Source organism: Daktulosphaira vitifoliae, unplaced genomic scaffold (assembly GCF_025091365.1).
Source record: "Daktulosphaira vitifoliae isolate Bord-2020 unplaced genomic scaffold, ASM2509136v1 Scaffold_4, whole genome shotgun sequence".
In the NCBI taxonomy this organism is placed as follows: domain Eukaryota; kingdom Metazoa; phylum Arthropoda; class Insecta; order Hemiptera; family Phylloxeridae; genus Daktulosphaira; species Daktulosphaira vitifoliae.
This window is the reverse complement of record NW_026099575.1, coordinates 28958015-28981308: the sequence shown is the minus strand read 5'-3', so window position 1 is coordinate 28981308 and position 23294 is coordinate 28958015. Positions and strand designations below refer to the sequence as shown.

Here is a 23294-nt window from a genome sequence, read left to right as displayed (position 1 = left end):
GCATTTTCAAATATTTTAAACTATTGATAAATTATTCGAACTGTTTTTATACCACCGAATATTTTATTTTTAGCATAAACTATCAAATATTTTAAAAACTATTCGAATGCAGGTACCGAATAGTTTTAAAAAATATTCGAATAGACTATCGAATAGTTTTTAAAACTATTCGAATATATTGTGAACCATCGAATAGTTCGAATAGTGGACAACTATCGAATAGTTCGATAGTTACTATTCGATATTTCCCATCACTATTAAAAATTATTATCAAGGAGTATTAAAATATTGTAAAAATTATTTTTTGATAAGAACCTTAAAATATAAACATTACTCTTACTTATCATTTAAAGATATAAATTAACATAATATCAGTAAATATCTAGTTTATTATTTTTATTACTGAAATGACATTTTGAATATCAGTGGAACAAATATTTGTCATTCATTTTTGGATACGTTCATTAACATTTGAAATCATACATGAAATTTTGATTTAAATGAGAATTATCCTTTAAATTAATTACCTTATTCAAATAAGTACTTATTAAATATTTAAAAAATGGATGAACCATCAACAAGTTCTGATGTTTGTAAGAAACTATCATATTCAATACATTCTTATTCAAGTTACCTGCCAAATTATATTCCAGAGTAAGGCCTTATATTTTTAATTATAATTTGACAATATAAACCAAATCAATCAATTATTATTAATGTTTATAATTTCGTCTAATTTTTAAATTAACTTATTTAAACATAGAGGAGAGTTATTTTTAAACCAAAAAAAACCAGTTAATTTTGGAATTAAATATCTGAAACAACATTGTGTATATAAAGGTCAATTTATTTTAAGACTGATAAGATAAAAATTATGATTTTTAGTAACATTGATCCAGTCTATTTTATTATTTTAAGAAATTTATAATCTTTATAAATATTTTTTTTAAATGTTTAATACTATAATATAGTTATGTAACTATATAAAAATATTTAGTATCATTTTAATCTTAAATAGATGTATTTTATTTATCAATTTATAATAGTTGTTGTTTTTGTCCATATAAAAGAAAAGGAAAAATCACATACTTATTATTTAGTAATAATTTTTAATGTTATATTCAATGCATAAACTATTTGAAAGTAAAAAGTCAATACTGTACATCATCTACACTACAAGTCAACTAATCCATGATTATGCAGATATTCTTTTATATGAATATATATGCTAACGCATCTTGTAAATAAGCTGTTAATATGACATTATAACTGTAAATAGCTAGTCTTATTATCGTTGAATAATTATAAGTCTATCTAAGGATCACATCTTTTATCTCCATTTATTTCTCTTACTTTCTATCTATTAAGATTTATTAATCTGTTTTTTTATGAAATATTATATTGGTAAAATTATTAATATTAACATAACTAGTATAAAAAAATTGTTTTTCTAATTGTCTTCATTCTTCTTATATAGAAAATGTTGTCTTATTAACTGTTGGTTTATTTTACCCTTATCTTTTTTTTCGACTCACTTTAGTAATATAATTGGAATGATATTATGAGCAGTTTATTTTAACTTAATAAATTCATTATTATTTTGAAATATAATTATCATAAGTAATTATTGAAAATATTAAATTTTTATAGTGAATAAAATCTTGAGTTTTTGTTTTCTGTGGTGAAACCCCATTGCTGTTTTCTTTACATGCACAAACTTTCTTGATTATTTTTATCAGTATTATTATAAATTTTTTTTGCTATCCATTTACAATATTTGTAAAATGGAAAATACGTTCAATCTATTTGTAGAAGTTTACTATAGTCTGTTGTGTGGCCGCCCAGTTCGTCAAGATTTGTGGTGTAATATAATTTTATTTATTAAGTCCTAATTTTAAATTTAGTAGTTAAGTTATATATGGAATGTTTAATTTTAAGTATATGTCCTATGGTCATTGCACAAGACCAGACCGGCCATAAGCATCCCTAGAATTAAGTAAATATTTTTTCCTTCTTTCTATTTACATAAATAAACTGTTTCCCTTTGATTCTCTAAATATTTCCTATTATATTTAAATAAAGTTTTCCTGTGAGGTGTTCTGCCCATCGGTTAATCAAGTCTGTAAGTGCATATGTATATTAAGTTGTCTACCTTCTTAAATTTTAAGGCTCTAAGTTTTGTTTTTATTCTTTCCTATTAATATTCAATTTGTTTTCGAATTTTAATTGTTTCATAATAATATAATATCATAAAATTGAGTGCATTTTTTATTGTAATAAAGGTTATAAATATATATGGAAGAAGTTTATTATTTAAAAATAACTGAGATTTTGAATATGGATGGATGCAATATTTCCTTTGTTTATAACTTTCCAAATAATCATCTCTCAGTAAATTAATCTTTTAATCCAACATTAAAAATGTCATGAAATTTTTTCACCCGAAGTGCTAAATTTAAATTACACGGCCATCTTTTTTTCCCAACTTTGAATATAAGACAATTTTATAGTTAAAATTAAATGTTATATATATATATAAAATACTTTTAATAACTAATAATTTAGGTTAGGAATTATATACATTTTGTTAAACTGTTCTGAACATACTATCAGCCAGTACAAATTTTTATTAACTAACTTCAAAACTTTTATAGATTATAGTTTTGGGGGATTATGGGTGCCATAATTCTATGACAAAATTGCACAAACTTGGAACCCTTTGAAGTTACAAACTAATTTTATAATTACATATAAATCCTAGTCTTACTAATGAAATAAGTAATATTGGCTTATATTTTAATATTCAGTTTTACAACTCATAAATGAATTAAATAATACTTAATATTTGGTAGAATAATTCTTAATAGTGTGCTTATTTTAAGGAATATTTTACAAAATAATCAAGAAGATCAGAGTTCTAGATGGTCATCAATGTCTAATAGTCCACCACAAGTAATATATTAATTTTAATCAATTTTCTTGTATTTTATATTTAATATTTTACTCAATAATATTGTATTTTTTTTTAGTACTTAATTCTTAAATTAAAAAATACCTCTATTGTAAAATATATAAAATTTGGAAAGTACGAACGACCTCATGTATGTAACTTGAAAAGATTTAAAGTGTTTGGTGGATTAGAAGATGATACAAAAATTGAACTATTGTATAGGTATGAAAAAAATTGTATTATTTACAGGAAAATCTTTTTAATTAAAATGTACCTATTATATAGTGGACTAAGTAATAACAGTGATTTAGAAACATTCAATCTACGTTTTGAATTTGAAAAATACTCAATGATACCCATAAGATATATAAGAATAGAACCACTTGAATCTTGGGGTTCAAATTTTAATTACAGTCTTTGGTATGTAGAATTACATGGTCTTGATGATCCAAATACAGTCTCAAATGAGATTATTAAATTTTATAGAGTAAGTTTACAATTTATATATAATTTATAAATATGTTTATTTTAAATTAATATTAATCAAACACTATTTGATGTATTTTAGTATCGTGAAGAAATATTAATACGTTTGTGTTTGAAACATTTTCGACGTTGTCATTATGACTCAGCTGTTTCTGCTTTATTACAAAATTCCAAAATAACTTTGGAACATCCTTTATTATCTGATCTTTTTAATATAATAGTTACTGATGGAAACTATGAATTGGCTGAATCTTCAATGGACAAAGCAATAACAGGTATACTGAAAAAATGATCTAAATTTTAGATCTTAATTTTTTAAACAATTAGTTTTATTTATAGTTATTTAAATAGTTTTCAAAATCAACTCTCATTAATATCTTGTTTTGATTTATGATATATAAACCTTACCTCTTCTTCTTCTTCTTCCTCGCCTTAAATCCCAACTACTTGGGATCCCTTATACTAAACTTCCACTTGACACAATCTCCCACATCATCTAGGTTCAAATCAGCTGTCCTCATATCGCATTCAATAGGATGCCTCCGTCTCTTTTTTGGTCTTCCTCTACCTCTTCTTCCTTCATCATTCATTTCTATAACTGTTCTAACATACTCCCTCTTATATGCTCATTCCTTATCCTATCTTCTCTATTCACTCCACTCATCCACCTAAGCATTCTCATCTCTGCTACACTCATTCTCTGCTCTACTTTCTTATCAACCACCCAACACTGAACCATACATCATAGCTGGCCTCACTACAGTCTTATATAATTTACCTTTCAGCCTCATTGGAATTCTTTTATCGCTTAAGACGCCAGACACTTCTCTCCACTTAACCACCCGCACTTAATCTTGTGTCTTACATTCTCGTCAATTCCACTGCTTTTTTGCCTCACACAAAATACTAGCTCCATTATTGACTTACGAGGTATAAATCCAAACTGGTTTTTAGATACCAATGTCTCATTTCTTATTCTCTTGTCTATTACCTTTTCCCAAATTTTCATACTATGCCTCTATAATTTCCACACTTCTGTATGTCAACTTTACCTTTAAATATCAGCACTACAATACTATTCCTCCATTCATTTAAAATTTTCCCTTCTGATAAGATTTTAATTATAAGTTCCTTCAACTACCTTATACCAACACCGTCTTATATTTTCCATACTTCTACTGGCACTTCATCTGGCCCTATTGCTTTATTCTTTTTCATTGATGCCACAGCCTCCCATGCCTCTTTCTCATTAATTTAATCTACCAGTCCCTCATTCCACAAGATATCCTCTAATATCTCTTTTGTGTATTCCTCATTCAGTAATTTTTCTAAATACTCTTTCCACCTTTTTTTCACATCATCATTTGAAAGTACCTTATTATTAATACTTTTTATAGATCTTATATAATGATAATCTTTAGACCTTTTCTCTCTTACTTTTGCAAGTGTATAGATTTTTTTCTCGCCTTACTTACTGCACACTTGGCTTCTTTGCACAAGCGTTTTTACTCCATCCAGTTTTCTCTCTTATTCCTCTTCTGCCATACTTTGAACTGCTTTTTCTTACTTTCTATGATTTTTTGAACGTTTTTTACACAACTAGCAAATCTATTCCACACATCATTTATGTCTCCCTTGACATTCCACACCATCATCTCTTTTAACGTCTTTACAAACTCTTTTTCATTTTCCCCTTTCAATTTCCACCACCGGATCTTCAATTTTTCCCCCGTGTTCCTTCTATTTTCATATATTCTCTTTCCGGTACACCACAACTCCATTACCATCAGTCTATGTTATGTAGTTACACTCTCGCCTGGTATAACTTTACAATCTTTTACTCGCTTTACACTCTCTCTCTTCAACATAAAATAATCAATCTGTGATCTATTCCTCCTACTCTTATAAGTTATATAATGTTCTTTCCTCTTTCTAAAATAAGTATTATCCACAGAAACATCATACAATACTACAAAATCCAGGATTCTTTCTACAGCCTCATTCTTCCCACTAAAACCATACCCTCCATTTACTCTTTCATATCCTCTCTTCTCATTACCTACATATCCATTCATATCTCCACCTATCACCATATCCTCATTGCCATTCCTTACATCACCTCATTCATCTCTTTCCAAAACACTTCCTTGTCACAGAGAATACAGAGAATGAACCTTACGAATTAAAATAATAGTTTATTTGAGTACTTTCTATAATAATCATTAAAAATTTGTTTTATGTAGTATTTAATGTAAAAAAAATATATGTAAAATTGTAGTATATAATAATTTTTTACTAAAATATAACTAGATTTGTTTAAATATTCTATTCTAGTTATTTGCACATATATATAGATAATCCATGATTTTTTTACTAGTCTAATAACTTTTGATCTACTAAATATTTTGCATTTCTTTTTTTAGTTTCGATGCAAAGCTGATAAGGTATTAATTTTATTATGATGTATTTTTCTTTTTTAGTGTCTGTCACCACTTTTTCTCAGCTCTCACCAAACCTTTCAATGATGTGTCAAAAGATCACAAATTGTATCTAGTTGAAGACATTGTCCTTAAAAATTGAAAAAAAATTACCCTTGTTCCCTGTAAAAGGAGGAAATCTTAAAAAACAGAACAATTTTACACATTTTTTTTTCTTAAAACTGTCATAACTTTTTCAAAAATAAACAAATCAAAATAATTTCAACTTAACTTTTGAAAATGTTCAACTATATCAACTATCACACATTCTATGTTTTCAACAGTATGAGCTCATATTTTTCCTCCTCGTCTTTTTCTGATAGTTGAATCTGTGGCTTCAAAATTTTCAATTCAAACTTTAGTTATATTTGATATAATTATATTAGTTGATTTTGAATATTACTTAAATTCAAGCATAATTAATAGTGTTAAAGTTATAATAGATTTAAGAGTTTATTTTGATAGTAGATTAAACTTCAAAGAGCATATAAACCACATATTAGTTTTATTGTATTTATATTTCTAGAAGGTTTGTTAGAAAATTACATGGAACGTCAGAGTTTTAAACCTATTTGGGAAATGGTTAAAGAATTTGATTATTCTAGTAAAAAAAGACCATGTATGCGTGGTGGCCATCAAATGTGTATTGATTCCCAAACCAGTATTATTTATTTACTCGGTGGTTGGAATGGACATAAAGATTTATCTGATTTATGGAGTTTTAATATCACAACAGGAGTTTGGAGATGTATATCTAATAATGTAGAAGAATGTGTAAGATTAGCATAATCCATACATAAAATGATGCATTATTTAAAACTATTAAATATTTCAGAGTGGACCAAGTCCAAGGTCATGTCATAAAATGTGTATTGATATAGAGAGGAAACATATTTTTGTTTTAGGACGATTTTGTGATATTCAATTTCATCCTAATAATTATCCAAAGGTTGATTGATTATTTTCATTTTTATTTATATTTATATAAAAATGTATTCATACATTTCTAATTTTTTATTTCATTAGAGTGATTTTTATGTATATGATATTGAACAAAATCATTGGACTTTAATTTGCACTGATACTAGTAGAATGGGAGGTCCTAAATTAATATTTGATCATCAAATGGTTATGGATTCTATTTCCTCAACAATTTATGTATTTGGTGGAAGAATAGTTGCTTCATCTTCTAGGTATGAATATTAATGAACAATTTTATTGCAGAAGATATTATTTTTAATTATATTTTCTAGGTGTACAGATGAATCTCAAAAAAACAATCCTGACTTCTCAGGATTTTACAAGTATCATATTCCCACAAATACTTGGACTTGTATTTTACCTGACACATTTCATGAAGTAAAAGTTCAAGATGGAATTCTTATTCATAATCCACAAACTGTTGCATCACGTGGTGGTCATTCCATGCTTCTACATCCTGTATACTAAATAAATTATTTTAACACCTCATGGTATTTTATAAATTCTTTCTATAATTTCATAGAAATTAAGAAGAATATATATTTTTGGTGGTCAACGACAGAGATGGGCACAAAAATGTCCGGAATTTTTATGGTACGATATTAATACTGGTATAACTCAAGCTATACCTCTACCATCAACTGTTGAAAAACCTCCAATGGGATATACTCAACGAGCAACTATAGATATTGACCTTGATGAAATATATGTTTTATCTGTATGTAATAGTGATTTGATTAATAATTGATTAAAAATTTAATGTACTTTTCAACTATTAGAAAATTTATATATATAATAATTAAGTAAAGGTTCTAGAAAATTATAAAATTTAAACTAGTTTATTTATGCTATGAAATAATTTTATTTAAAAATAATTTATTTCTAGAGTCTTAGTAAAGATAAAGACCGCAGAGAAGATAAAGTTCAAAATGCTTTTTGGATATATTTTATCAAACAAAATAAATGGTATAAATTTAAATTCATGTATAAAATGAATATAATTGTCATTTTTTATTATTATATTTTCTAGGGTGTGTATTTATAAAAATTATAATTCAGATGAACAATATTGGGATAAAATGCAGCATATAGAACCATGTCCTCGTTTTGCATATCAACTAGTATATGATCATACTAATAAAGTAAATAGATCTTAGATAATTAGAGTTATATTATACATATATTATATATATTAATTTATATTTTTATGTACCACTCATAGAATAAATACATATTTATTTGCTGGAAAAATTTTTATAAGATTAATATAAAAAAATTAATTTACATAAATAATCTAAACTAATTAATTTATGTTAAAAATAAGGATATCTTTGTTACTATATACTATTACTACTAACAACAACTTTTCGCTATGATATTAATCTATAATTTAGATTACAACTCAGTAATGTTTATTTCCTGGTAATGTTATACTTCATATGTTTTATATTACAGGATTATTCAAAAGTCTCCATTAAATAAAAAAAAACTAATTATCTTTCAACTCGTGCTAATTATCCCTATTAAATTCAAATTATCTTTGTAAAATGACTCAAAATCAATTTTATAATGTTAGTTACTTTAATAAGCTAAAAAGTAATTTTCAGAGAAATCTATTTTTCAACTTTACATTAGCTAATGAACAATTATAAATAAATGTTATTTTTTTAATTGAAAAATAATTATAATTCATAATATTTATTTTTCAATTTTTAGGTACAGTACTTATTTGGTGGTAATCCAGGAAAGCCAGACGCTCAAAATTTAAGGCTTGATGATTTTTGGAAACTGAGTATACATAGATGTACTCACCAAGAACTTAGCCGTCAATGTAAGCTGCTTATTCGGAAACACAAGTTAGTAACTTAATTACATAATAAGTGCTTTTATAATGATAGCACCCTCACTGTTAAGCTTTTCAGTTATTATAAATTTATTTTGTGAAAATCAAACAAGCCATTCTTAATTTAATATTATTTTCATTTATCTATAGTATATTTATATAAATGAAATGTCACTCATTTATAGGGTTTAACAGGGTAATATTTTATTACAATTTTGTGATTATACATATATATGTAGCAGTGATGAAGATGGTTGTGTCTCATGCCCACACTCCATAGACAACAATATTCATTTCTAAAGTGAAATGAGAAATAAAAAGTTCAAAATATGGAATTTTGTAGATTTTTTACTATGGATCTACTATTATGAAATTCTGGCTGATATATAGTATTGGGTCTATGGGATATTCTATCATGGCATAATAAAATTAATATTACAATCTTGATTTTTTTAATATTGTTATAAAATATTACAGAAAACACTTATTATATTGATTATTTAATGAAAATATTGATGATTAAATTTACTCATTACATCTTAGATTTACATAGTATTTGGATAATTTTAAAAAATAAGTTTAAAATATCAATTAAATGTAATATTCTTTTCTTTTACATTTTTAATGCAATCTTGTATTGAAATAATTTCAATATTCCAATTAGATATCAATATTAAAATATTTTCAATTTTCGCTTCAATGCAAAGCCGAGAAGGTATCTTTTTACTATGTGTTGTTTTTTTTTTTTTTTTTTTTTTTTTTTTTTTTTTTTTTTTTTTTTGTGTTACCACTCAATATCAACTCTCACTGGACCGATTTTGATGAACAATACGACAAAATATCACAGATTGTATCTATTAAAGACATAACCCACAAAATTTGAAAAAATTTTCCTGGTTACCCGTAAATGGGGAAAATCTCCAAAAAAAATTACAAATTTACAAATCGCTAATTTTCAAAACTTTTTCAATAATGATTATATCAATATAATTTTTTTTTATATAGATTCATAATGACTTCACCTATCATCTGATATATTTTTTTTATAAATCTGCCAACAGGGGGGATTTCAAACGCCAACTTTTTCAACTTAAATTTTGAAAATTTTCCGGAAATACTGATACTTTTATATATACCTTAAATTAAAGCTTATGCAATATACATTAATTTGAAAAAAAAAATTTGACCTTTGGATTTGTCTTCATGGTAAAAATGACTACCGTATTCAAAAATAGGCTATTTTTGTGTTAAAATTCTGGGCTTTGTATTTTATTTTAAAAAACCTGACAAGGGGAGTACACTAATTTTCATAAATATTATATAAATCAAACTGATATAGCATAGAAAGTTAAACTTATTCCTTTTTTTCCTTTTTTTAAGTCAAGAAAAATAACATTGAAATTTGAATTAGCTTAAATTCCCATTTTTTCAATTTACGGAAGTGATGTACGGTTGCCTAATCGGTACGACTTGTGTCTTACATCCTTGGGATACAAGGTTCCAACCCATATATTGCAAGGAATTTTTTGCATTTTTTTTTAATTCTTTTTATGTTAGAATAAATTTTTAACTCCTTTGATTTTTATATAATTTAGATTCAATAGCTTCAATAATGATCAAGGATCCCATCACTGTAGTCCCCCTTGTAAGAAGAAATTTCTTATTCTTATTAAAATTATTTTACTATATTTTAGGTTTTAGCTTCAATGCAAAACTGAGAAGGTATTTTTTTATGACTATCATTTATTTTCTCTGTTCTTATTTGTCCTACTTTTTCAACGATACGTCAAATTATTACAATTCGTAATTATTAACGAATCAAGTTTGATGTGATAGGTTTGAACTACAATATTAAATAATTTTGTAATTTAATAATTTTTTTACTCTAAATTATTCTCTCTCTATGGTTTCAATCCGTAGATTGGTTTGCAGCCATCTTCCAGCCTTCCCTCTTATCCGCCTTCCTTTTCATTTCCACATATGAGTTACATCCATGGTCCTTTATTATCTGTTGAATGAATTCCAATCTTGGTCTACCCCTACGGTTCTTTCCTTCTACTGTTCCTTCTATTATCAATTTTAACAATCCTACGTGTCTCATTATATGACCTATCCATTCGTTGCGTCTTCTGACTACGTTATTCCATAGTAACTTTCCATCTGATGTTCTTTCCAGTACTTCTACATTGGTTACTCTGTCCATCCAACTTATCCTTAGCATCCTTCTATAGCACCACATTTCAAATGCTTCAAGTCTTTTTTTTTCTTCCATTACTATTGTCCAGGTTTCACACACGTACAGAGCAATGCTCCATACATACGTCTTTAATAGGTTTTTTCTTATTTTTAGACTCATGCTTGTAAATTATTATAAATTAAATGTTCTAAATTTTTTGATAACACGTTGCTATATAAATCATTTCTAAAAAAAATAATTGTTAATTTCTACTAAATTAACAATAGATTTTTACAAATATAATCAAATTTTATATTACACTCTATTGAGTAGATCTTTTTAACAACTTTTTTTTATTGTTTTTTTATAGTTAATGTAAATTATTAAAATTAATTCAGTTAATATTTCAATTGTAGAATCTTTTTAAACACCAAAAGTTACTAGGAAATGATTACTATTATTTCTATTTAAGTTATCTATTACGATAAAAATCAAAAAAAATATTGAGCTTTTCTGATAAATTTATTATAAATAGTAGTTATAAAATATCCAGACTGTATATTAATCTTAATGATTCAATTTTTTTAATTCTTATAAAATTTTCTATTAATTGATGTCAATTTCAAACTTGTAAGTTGAAATAAAAGCTATGGTAATAAATTAATTTGTTTATACTGTTAAATTTCCCATAAATAAACTTTAAAAGATTAAAAAAATTGATTAAATATGTCATTTTCCTTATTTTTTACATATTAAAAATCAAAATCAGTATTAATTTAAAACAATTTTTTTTTGTTCTTAATTATTTTTTTATATGTAATTTCTTATTTTTAAATAATAAGTAATAATATTAAAACTTGGGAGTGATAGAAAAAGTGTAATTGCACATTTGAAAATAACGCGAATAGCTGATTTTGAAAAGTATATTTTTGTTTCTGATGAAAGTTCCTTGTAGTCTAGTATATAAAACTTATAACTTTGTTATAAGTAACAAAAATTTTTTATTGAAAAGTATTACATCAAGCCCTATACATTTTTATACGTGTTAAAAGTAATGAAATATACAACTACTTTATTATTATTATAATATTAAATTATTGAATATCAGTTTCATACTAAATTTAATTACTATAATTATTATTTATTCATATATTATAATTATAAATCAATTAACTAATCGGAATAAAATTAAGGGAATAAGAGTTATTGTAGATTTTGAAATAATCTACCAATTTCTTAAAATTAAACACTATCTAAAAATTTGCATCGAAGCATTTCGTATGATAGTGATTTTAATCACTGTCGGATATCATTGTATATATACTTGACCCAACTATACCACGTCCATACTTAGCCGCGACCCCACTGTACTACTGTTTTTTTTTTTTTAACATTATGTTGCTCTAACTTTTTAAATAATGTATGAATCAATTCTATTCTTTAATGATAATTACTTAATATATACCTCTTTCATTCGACATACTTTTTTTAAATTAAATTAATATTAAAATTTCTTATAAAATTTGGCAATTTCAAAAGTTTACCTTTATTTCTTATTGTTACAATTCTTTATCATTTAATGACAAAATGAGGGTATTATTTTTAATAACTCTGGTATATTTATTACTCATAATTAAGTAAATTATATTTTATCCTTTTTAGTAATTTGATGTAAATAGTCTTAGTTAATATCTTCACTTGTAAGCTATTGCATATAACATAGACAATGAAAAAGCTATGCATATCAGAATAATTGTATCCAACCTGGGTACTTATGCACCAAGGCAAGATACAATTTAGTTAAAGCGACTAAAGCAATTAAGCCAAATAAAAAAATATAATTGAATTATGTGTAAATTATGTGTAAATTTTTAGATTTCAAGAACTTAAAAAAAAAGACAAAGTAGCTGCAATGCAGTTTTTACAAACCTCAGTTTCAGAGCAAATAGATCATTCAGATTTAGCCCAAACGCAAGAAGTATGTTTTTAATTAAAATATCACATGATAGGTCTTACTTTAATATATTACTTTCACTGTAAATTTATTTTAATAACACTTGACCTAAACTCAAATATATCTTGTTTATTGTAACAATTTTTTTCTTTTTTAATTGTACATTATTTTAATAATATAATATGTTCTTAAGGTTTTTCTTTTTTATTTAACTAGTTTCAGGAAACGGCAGCTTTATTGTTTAAGGATGATAATCTAACAGGTGATATTACTGAACAAGTACATGAATGGCGTTGTAATTTGTTTGATAAACTATGTGATTTTTTCCCGAAATCTATGGTCCAACCTAAAGAAAATTTAACTGATATAATACCTTTATAATGTATAACTATCCGACAATTAATTTTAAAAATATATTTCTGATAAAATAAAATAGTTTAAAGATTAAGTTAATCATAGCCTATATATAATGATCAACTGTTCCAAATGTAAAGAAATTAAAACATATTTTTTTACTCCTAAATTTAATTTCTATATTCATGACTTTAAATACCAAAATAAATTGGTAATACATTTAGTGTTATGATGATATTAGTAAATGACTATTGTAACATTGAGTTCATAAAATATTTATATTTAATATTGTATAGCTCTAAATTAAATTATTTTTTTCAATTTTACACCATCTTTGTATTCATTAGTTATAATTAACCTATAAATATGTGTTATAAAAATAGAAAATTTTTATATTAAAAACACAATTAAAATTGTTACAATATTCAAATTATTGTAAATATTAAATGCATTTTGACTTAAGTAATTATAGAAATTGATCTTATAAATTATTTATTTACTTACAGATTTTATTATAACAGTGTTTATAATGGTAAATGTTAATCCTTTGTTATGTTATCATTGATCTCTTTAAAATTATTTGATTATTTATTTTAATTTATGTAAAATTTATTATTGATATGTATGAATTCTATTATTAAAACATTAAAATAAATATAGTATTGCTCTTGTATAAAAAGTTATTAAGTAACCATTTTATATCTTATAATCATTGGAAAATAAAAATATTGAAGTTTAATATTATTAATTTGTAAAATCATATCGAAAAAAGAATTTAGATTAAAAATCCTAATTTTATAAAACTAAACAATAGTCAAAATCATGAAAATTATACAATTGTGATGTTATATTATATTTTCTTAAATATTCGATTTAAACAATATTTAACTGTTAATTGTATGCTAGCTCCTCGCATGATATCTCCGACAAAGGTTCCAAGATTTTTCAAATTATAAGATTATGAGCAAAGAAAAACCATCATCAATATGTGATCTTAGCTTTATACACAAATTGCCTGAATTTTGGAGGAGCTGAACACCTTCAAAATTAATATAAACCAATAAATTAGATATAAGCCTTTCAGAAAAATTATGTGAAATTAAGCCTAAATCTTAACCCCAATATTATGGTTCTATTAACTCCCTTTTCAATATTAGATCATTAAGAATATAATTCATTTAAATACTTCGCAATTCTAATAAACTACACGACTCTTATTTATTTAGTATCGTTGAAAACTATCAATATCAGAGTAATATATTAAATTTATTAAGTGTTGTTAACATAATAGAGACTTAATACAAACATATAAATAGGGGCGTCGTCAGATTTCAATTAAAAAAGTGCTGTTAATATTCTTATAACAAATATTCTCATATTCTTCGAATTCATACAGCTGAATTCGTTCATTTTCTTTATTCCTCAATTTTTAAAGGTAGCAGTTCCTAGCTTCGTTCTTACAAAAAGAACTCGTCCCAGGAATCCATTCTTTTTAGAACGAATTTTTTCCAAGATTGTATTATATAGTAACTGTTTCATTTTATGATTTTCAGGACCATTACAAAGGAGGGCGAAAAATACCTAAGCCCAGGCGCTACTTTAATGGAGCACAAAAATTAATAATTTAGAAAAATATTTTAATGATTTAGAAAGTCCTTATCTTATAACAATAATTAATAGAAGTAATGTATTATTTTATTATAAGGACAAGTTGATTATATTTTCAATGATAAAAAGTAATTTAATTATTGGAAAAATATGATGGCGTATCACAAAATGGTGTTTTCGATCATATCCGCCGCTGATCTATATTGTTTTCAGTACATAAAAAAAAACTTAATAATATAACAAAATTTGTTTTTGTTTACTAAAATAATACGTGATCGAAGATTAGCTACCACAGCAGACCCCGTGTACGTCACACAGTGGAATGAAACGCCGATTTAGGCGGCCAAAAGTATCATTTTTTAAAAGTCACTTAAATTTTTTTTTTTTAGCAAAACACATTAATATCATACTTAAGGGTTTTAATACAAATTTTCAAGGGTATAACTTGATTTAGTGAAGGTGTAGAGCTATTTTAATGTTATACTTCTAAAATTTATCCGTATTTTCAGTTATTTTGAGTTTATTTTTGTACATTTTTTTTTATGCCTTAAAACATAATTTAAAATTAAAAAATTTTTTTATTCCTATTAAAAAAGATATCCTTTTTCAAATGAAAAAGAAAAAAAAAGATTTTTTTTTATTTTTGTGGAATTAAACATATTTATACTTAAAAAAAAATCGATTTTTTTCGTTTTTTTCTCTAGTTTGCTCGTTTAAAGAGATTAACTAAAAATTACGCAAAATTACACGTTAATCCATACATGTGGCTTGTAGAGCAAGTCATTAGCTATACTATGAAAAAAAAAAATTTTGCGCTCGATAATTTTTGAACTGTACATACTGCACTTACCTAGAATAAACGAGTATTTTCTAAAAATCTTATGTTTTACAGGATTTTTACTCTATAAATAAAATTAGTCATTATTTATTATTAATTGTTATACGATTACATTGATATATAAATATGAATATTTTAGTTTTATACATTTAAAAAATAATTATGCCATTGATAAATTCATGTCTGAAAATGAATCATTTAATTGACTATTTAATTCATCTTCTTTATAGTTGTCATCATTATGAGGGAATATTACTAACATCTTACCATATTCTAAGTTATAGAATAAGTTGCCTAAAATAAATGTTGTCTAATAAATTTTCAAATTCATCCAAGCCCTCCGAATTTTTTTGAAATTATACCACAACTATTTAATTTCATACAAAAATTCATTATTCAATTATATCTAATATGCAAATTTTCATCATATGACTTTTGTGAACAAAATAGAGAAAAAACTTGATTTTTTGAAAACTAATAAATGGTTTGCCCTCTTATCAAATGAAAACGTTTTGATAAATATCACATAATTAAATTATATTGGGGGATTTTAATATAAAAAATGGGTTCTATAAATCTTTTCTGTAATGGATAAATTTAGTTTTTATACAAACTATTGAAAATGGATAATTAGGAATTTTTTATATCTCTTAATTCCTCTGTTAAGTACAAATCTCGCTAGTAAAGGAATTATTCTTTACCATTAGGTTAATGATAAAGTTACGCACGTCATGTTTTGACTTCTGATAATTTTTTTTGGTTAAAAGCCTCATGATGAATAATTTCTATAAAAGTTTTATAAAAATTAAATTATAACGATTTTTTTTTATCATTGTCTTCGCCTTTATTATTGTTGCGGCTCTCTAGAAAAATTACTACAATGATGACCAAAATACTGATCTCTTTGTATGATCATTCCATACAAAATTATATTCATGTTACAATATTCAATTTAAAAATACAACAATTTAAATATAGTACTAAAACAATTTAAACCATCTGACATTCAATTTCGTATTACATACGTACATCCTAATGATCGTCACTTACTTGACTTCCTGTACCTACTTTTGATTCTGTTTCTACACATAGGACAGGAACAAAAAGTAAGTTTTTATAAACAATTTTCCAATGTTTTATCTTAACTAATAATTAGCTACTATTTATAATATTATTTATATAATAAATTGTAATTTCATTTAAATTTAATCACATTTTTTAATTTAAACAGAAATCCCTTATAAATTAGAATACAAAATTGACTTCTCTAGTTTACAATAGATTTATTTAGCTATCATCAATCTGGAACTCATAAATGTAAAAATTAATACTAACATCATAAAATTACAGCCTTTATAGAATGGGTGGGATTTAAATTTTTCGCATGCAGGGATCATAGATTAGCTATTTCCTCATCCTGCATGCGATGATATGTATCACGTTCACAGCGAAGTGCAACAAGCTATCCCTAAGGTTAGCATTAATATAAGGGGACGACATAAAGGATACATACACAATATACATTAAATAAGTTACCGTTTGGTTTAAATAGAATTCCAACCATTTAAATAACGGTCCATCATATTACTTTACTTCCGAATTCAAAACTCTGATTCACACGCACTGTAAAACTGTGGTTGAAAATAGGTCATGGTCGTGATCTTCAAATAAACAAAAGATATTTAATGCTTTTACACATTATGTAACTAATGTAAAATGACAAATAAATAATCCTAAAAATAGGTGTGTCCAATTCAAATAATTGTTAAAATTTATGAAAAATAGCTAAGCACTAAAACGTGGGATTTTGAAACAAGCTTAGTAAATCAATTTATAGCTTGTAACAGTATTATATTAACTGGGAGAAGAACACTTAAGCCAATTTCACTAATTAATTTTCATGATATGGCAATGATCTTTAAAAGTTGGTATAACTACAGAAGTTCATTTCTTTAAACATATCGTTAAAAAATATACTTTGCACTAAATTTCTAAAATTAAAAAAAATCAGGGTATTTGGTCTAATTATTCAACACTCCACAATAAATAAACACTAGCTGTATTGCGTGAAATATTCACTAGCATTAAATTTGAGTAATTTTGTTGATTTGTGAAGCATGACTTTAATGACAAAATTCAAAACACTAATGTTGTCATTTAAATATACAATGAACAATCAAATTTCCGTTCCAATACTGCGCCCTCTCAGTATTTTTTAATTAAATTCAATCGGTTAGGTTTGCTTATTACTTTAAAGTGCTATAAATATTCAAATTTAAGAGTAGATGAAATTATTAATTTTTTATATACATAAAAGAAGTTAATTTGTACTAATAAATCGATAATATAACTTTACAGTTTAATAATTTTTAATTGTTCGATAACTAGATAAGTTACCTTATTTTTTTTAATATAAATTTCTTTTTATCAAAACAATTTTATTAAACACCACTTAAATGATTTTAAAATATTGTCTTTTTTTAAAAATTAAAAGTAATTTTTTAACTAATATAAATTAGTTTATAAATTAGAATGAATTTTTTCGATAAAATTTTACTCATTTTTTATTTATTTTATTAAAATTGTAATGAATTCATTGTAAATATTGAATATCGTATAAATAATTTTTAAAAATAGAGTTAAATTTTATAAAGATGAGTATGGACTTTACAAGTTTGTTTAAAAAAGATAATGTAGAATTGAATTAAACTGAGATGAGAAAAACTTCAAAAATTAGGGTAGCCAATGCTAAATATTGATAGGTTGAAAAAAAGTCTTGTAATAGTTACTAAAAAATATAATCTGGTATTGAAAAATCAAATTATATGTTCAACCGACTATATAATGAATTATTTGAAACACATAACGCCAAAATGGCTAAAACCACATAAGTGAAATTTTACACTATGAGTAATTTAAGCTTAGACTTTTTTCATCAATAATTAAAATTGATATAGTTGTCCCCAACAAAAAAACGAATTCACTTATTTAAGTATAAATTCTTGTCTTACAAAACATTTTTGGTACTATTCCAAAATTAAAATTAATATAAAGTTTATATATCATAAATTGCTTTGAAATATTAATAATTACAAAAGAATTTAAAAAAAACGTGGGATTGTCCATTTCAATAAAAATTAAAAATTAAATAAAAAAAATTATTTCATTTTTAAAATTGTATTCAACAATTTTTATATTTAAAATATACAAAAGAATAAAAAAAAATTCAAATGGCCTAAACCAAAATTTAAAAAAATTTAGCGGCTTACCCACTATTTGTGTCTTAAGTTACTTAAAAAGTACTTTTAAAAGTAAGTTGATTTGGTAATATAAAACATTAAATTTTGAGTAATTTAAGTAATTAAAATAATTTTTTTCATTGTGGCTTTAGTTATTCCAGCACTATACACATAATTAAATTTTAACTTATATAATGTTACAAAATAAATATGAAGTCAACATATTCAAAAAATAACTTGTTAAGTAAACAGTTTTTTTTTTATAGATTTTAATACATAGTATTATTATAGCTTGAAAATTATCTTTTATTGATGTTATTATTTTGAAAGAGTAGTTTATAGAAATAATACCAGTTTTGAGGGTACTTAAGAGACGGCGGGGTACAAAGAAAATTAAAACTTATTACATTTACTCAAATATAATTCTCAAATTTACAAACTTTAGTAGTTTAATTTTTTTAGTAAAAAATTTTAAGATATTGCTGAATAAAATCGAATTTTTTGAAAATAATTGTTGTGACAAACACTTAAAATGTTATTTTTATGGCACTCAATATTTATTCATATATAAAATGTAAATAGTTAAAACACAAATAAATAAGAGTAACCTGGTGACTGATGCTGGAAAACTCACTATAAATTTAATGTAACAACACTTTTTAAACGTGAATCATGATTTAATTAGCCATTTAAATCAATCAAAGTACGGTGTTTATTAGTGTTAAGCCGGAAAGCTTACTTGAACTAGTTCATATAGTGTATGTTCTCTCATTCTAGTTTGAAATCCGCCGGCGGACGGCTAACAATAAAATTAAAAAACCGTGGTGTACGTGTGTAAATTTTAAATAATGTGAAGTACTGTTATTATTGCACTATATTTTGCGATATATCTAAAGCCATTGTTTAAATTTAAAAAAATTAATTATTTGAATTCATACACCGTCCTCATTTGTAATCCGGTTTTTAGCTCTATTATGACTTTAATAGTGAGAAAATGACTTTAATTATAACACCTGAACTTTAAAAATTAAAACATATTATTGTGCTTAAGTGCGTTTATAGTGTAAAAGTATTTATTTTTACTTGGTTAAATAAATCATATAACTCTAGAAGACAATTTTTCATAATTAATTTCATTATACTACTTATTTACTGTAAGTAAAGTAATAACACTTATTTTAACTCAAAACTAATAAAGTATACATTTGTTTTGATAGAATATTTTTTAACTGATTAGTTTGTATAGAACTTATTTATATTTATAACTAAAGTATTTTGATAAAGCATACTAAAATGACTAAAAATGGCAGAGAAATAAAAAAAATTTGTTTTGTTTTTGACCTCAAAAAATACATTTAACGTAATATTGTATATTATTTGTTAATTATAATATCATACTTATACCTTTTCTTATGAAACGTATATTAATTAATAACAGATTTGTTTTTTTCCTAGGATATTAAAATTTATTAAATGTAGGTATTCAACAAAAATACAATAAAAACAATTAACACGTGTAGTTTTAAACTTAATCTACTAACTAATAACTTCTAAACTGAATCATATAATAAATGAAATTTTATGTTAAATAATATATCAATAAAGTAAACAAAAAAGGGTTACTATTGTAATTTTATAAAACATTTTTTTTATTAATTTTCAAATAATTTTTTTTTTTATCTGAAAACTTTGAACCTAGTAAGCCTAAATCGTCTATAGTAAGTAATATACAAATTGATACCAAAACTCAACACGATAAAATACTTAATAAAAAAAAATCCAGAATAGTAGGTACGGGGCATATTGAACACTAGTATAGTAATGAAACTGAGTACTTAAATCACTATCTAAAAAGAGGCACAATATGCTTATCTGTAGATAATATTTTATTTTATATTTAGTAAGAATTTTGAAATTGAATATAAAGCATGAACTAACTAAATATGTACATTTCTAGAAAGATTATTCCTAGAAAGAAAATTTGTTTTCTTAATAATTTTATTATATTAAATTGATATTAAATGATTCAGTAATGTAGTTAATACAAACAAAATTCATTTGTATTATTTCTTTATTGATTCGTTAAACGAATCATAAAGAGAAAAAAATGTTCGACTATTCTGACCTTCGTTAATTAATTATAATTTTAGTTATGAAATTTAAATTGTAATTTATCGTGAGCCAATGGTAGCTAAAACATTTTTTTTAAATAGAGAAGCTCCCTTAGTTTGAGTATAATTATTGGATTGACATTAAAATATGCTAAAATCCGCCCTAAAAACTTTTATAATAAACAATTAAATAATATTTATTTTATATTTTTGAAAAGGGGGTGAGTTAAATAAATTAAATTAAATAACTTATATCTATCTCATATATAACTAAACTGTTTAACCTAAATATAATCATAAAGATTTGATAAAAATTGTTGAAGCAAAAATTATAACAACATGAGACACGATGATTTTTTACATAAAAATGACATTTTTTATTTAATTGCATTGGTCATTTACATATATATAGAAAACAAAGTTTCAGGACAAATTTTTTTTTAATTTTAGTATGTAATATAAGCTTTAATTTAAAATATGTTAAATTGAATAGGTAAAGATTAAGATTTTAAAAAGTAATACCAAATATAAGGGAAATGCCTAAGATATTAATAAAAAAATTATTTTATTTTGTTTTTTTTAATTTATATTATACACATTTATAATATGTATTTTTTGTTGAGATTTTGAGCGTTTAAAACCTACAATTTGCTACTGTGATGGAGAGGAATAAGTATAGACTATTGATCGGGTAAGGAGAATTGAATATATTAATCATTTTGAAAATTCTAAAATATTTTATTTTTTATTACATAATCTGTCATAAACAGAACTCGGGATCTTATATTTATAAAATTTATTTGAACCACATCTAAGACACCAACTCCATGAAAAATAATTGGAGGAAATTAAAATAAACATCATAAGTGCATAAATTTCGAATCCCTGGCCATAAAATACACAAAAGTATTATCAGGTTAACCCGTTACAACTCGTTAATAAAAGATAGTAGTGTACACGGGATTTTTCTAAAGAGATTATTTCACAACAATGACAAAACACTATGAGGCACCAAATGACAACTGATCTACATAAAAACCAGATCACAAATTATACATTCTTAGACATTGTCTTCAAAAATTGAAAAAATTTTGCTTTTGCCCTTTAAATGAGGGAGATTCCTCCAAAAACAATGATTTTTAAAATCGATAAATTTTGAAATTTTTATAACATAAAATTTTATGTCATACGATATATTCCTATAGAAGTATATGGGTAATCACCCCATTTGACCCGCTTTGACAATATATATATATATATATATATATTTACAGGGAAAATTGTTTTCAATTTTTAATGTCTATCCAATAAGTATATTAAAAGAAACGGGGCTTAACTTTCCAAAAAAAATGTCTTAGTTACCAATGGATATTGATAAATTATTCCAAAAGCAACAAGTACTCTTATTTCTTTATTTATACTCTGAATACAAGTTTTATGATTTATAAGTATATTAATTAAATTTAGTATAAAATTGATATTAAATAGTTAAGTATTATTTTTCATAGAAAAATTATAAAGTGTTTGTATAGAGGATGATTTAATTATAATTAAGAAAATTATTCGTCGATGACAAATTTAGACCCATCATTTTGGAAGTTATGACTATTTTGAAATATAGAGTAATGGTGAAGTGTGGGTTTATGATATTTTTATTATTACACATTGCTGTCATGGTCTTTCTCCACTATATATTTAAAAATGTTAATAACTTTTGAAGTGCTATTTCAACATTTCCAATAATTTTTATTTATTTATTAGCTAGTTAAATATATATGTTGCCATTTATAAAAACAAAATAGCAAAAGCAAAATATTTTAAATTATATATTATATATTATATAATTTTTATAATTATATAAAAGCTAATTATAATTATATATAATTCCAAAAGCTACATGATCTCCTATTTCCTTATTTATATCCCGATTACAAGTTTTATGATTTATAAGTGTAATATATGAATAAATATATATATTTATAATAGTCAAATATATAAAGGGAAATGGTGTTATTTAAAAAAAAAGTATATAGAATAAAAAAGGGATATAAATATTATTTCTTATAAAAAAATTGTATTGATCCATACAATTTTCAATAAGTTATAGCATTATAAAGTTAAAAATGTAAAACATAAAATCGAGAATTTTCACACAATAATAGCATACGGTAGCCATTTTCACCGTGAAGATAAAATAAAGTCCGAATTTTTTTAGCTTCGATGCGAAGCTGAGAAGGTATTGGTTTTACTAAGATGTGTTTTTTTTTTTTTTTTGTG

The 23294-nt window shown here is 24.2% G+C and overlaps 2 protein-coding genes across 4 annotated transcripts in view; both read left to right on the top strand.

Annotated features, from left to right (window-relative positions):
• The first annotated feature begins 396 nt into the window (after nt 1–396).
• On the top strand, nt 397–13567 carry LOC126904181 (muskelin). Of its 3 annotated transcripts, none has more exons than XM_050682945.1 (15): nt 397–654; nt 2883–2952; nt 3030–3172; nt 3236–3437; nt 3519–3711; nt 6443–6687; nt 6749–6862; nt 6940–7106; nt 7167–7353; nt 7418–7612; nt 7781–7860; nt 7925–8036; nt 8611–8750; nt 12789–12891; nt 13084–13567. In XM_050682945.1, the coding sequence occupies exons 1-15, from the start codon at nt 563–565 to the stop codon at nt 13246–13248; spliced, it is 2208 nt and encodes a 735-aa protein (XP_050538902.1). In that variant the 5' UTR covers nt 397–562; the 3' UTR covers nt 13249–13567. The 3 variants fall into 3 exon arrangements, with proteins under 3 accessions (XP_050538902.1, XP_050538901.1, XP_050538903.1); XM_050682944.1 differs by having other exon boundaries at nt 398–654; nt 6440–6687; XM_050682946.1 differs by lacking the exon at nt 397–654 and adding an exon at nt 1893–1996 and having other exon boundaries at nt 6440–6687.
• A 6093-nt stretch (nt 13568–19660) lies between these two features.
• The window catches only part of LOC126903628 (proton-coupled amino acid transporter-like protein CG1139), a 14918-nt gene continuing 11284 nt past the window's right edge, over nt 19661–23294 (top strand). The window contains exon 1 of the mRNA XM_050681947.1: nt 19661–20060. The gene's annotated coding sequence lies outside the window, so the exon portion shown is untranslated. The remainder of the gene's footprint in view (nt 20061–23294) is intronic.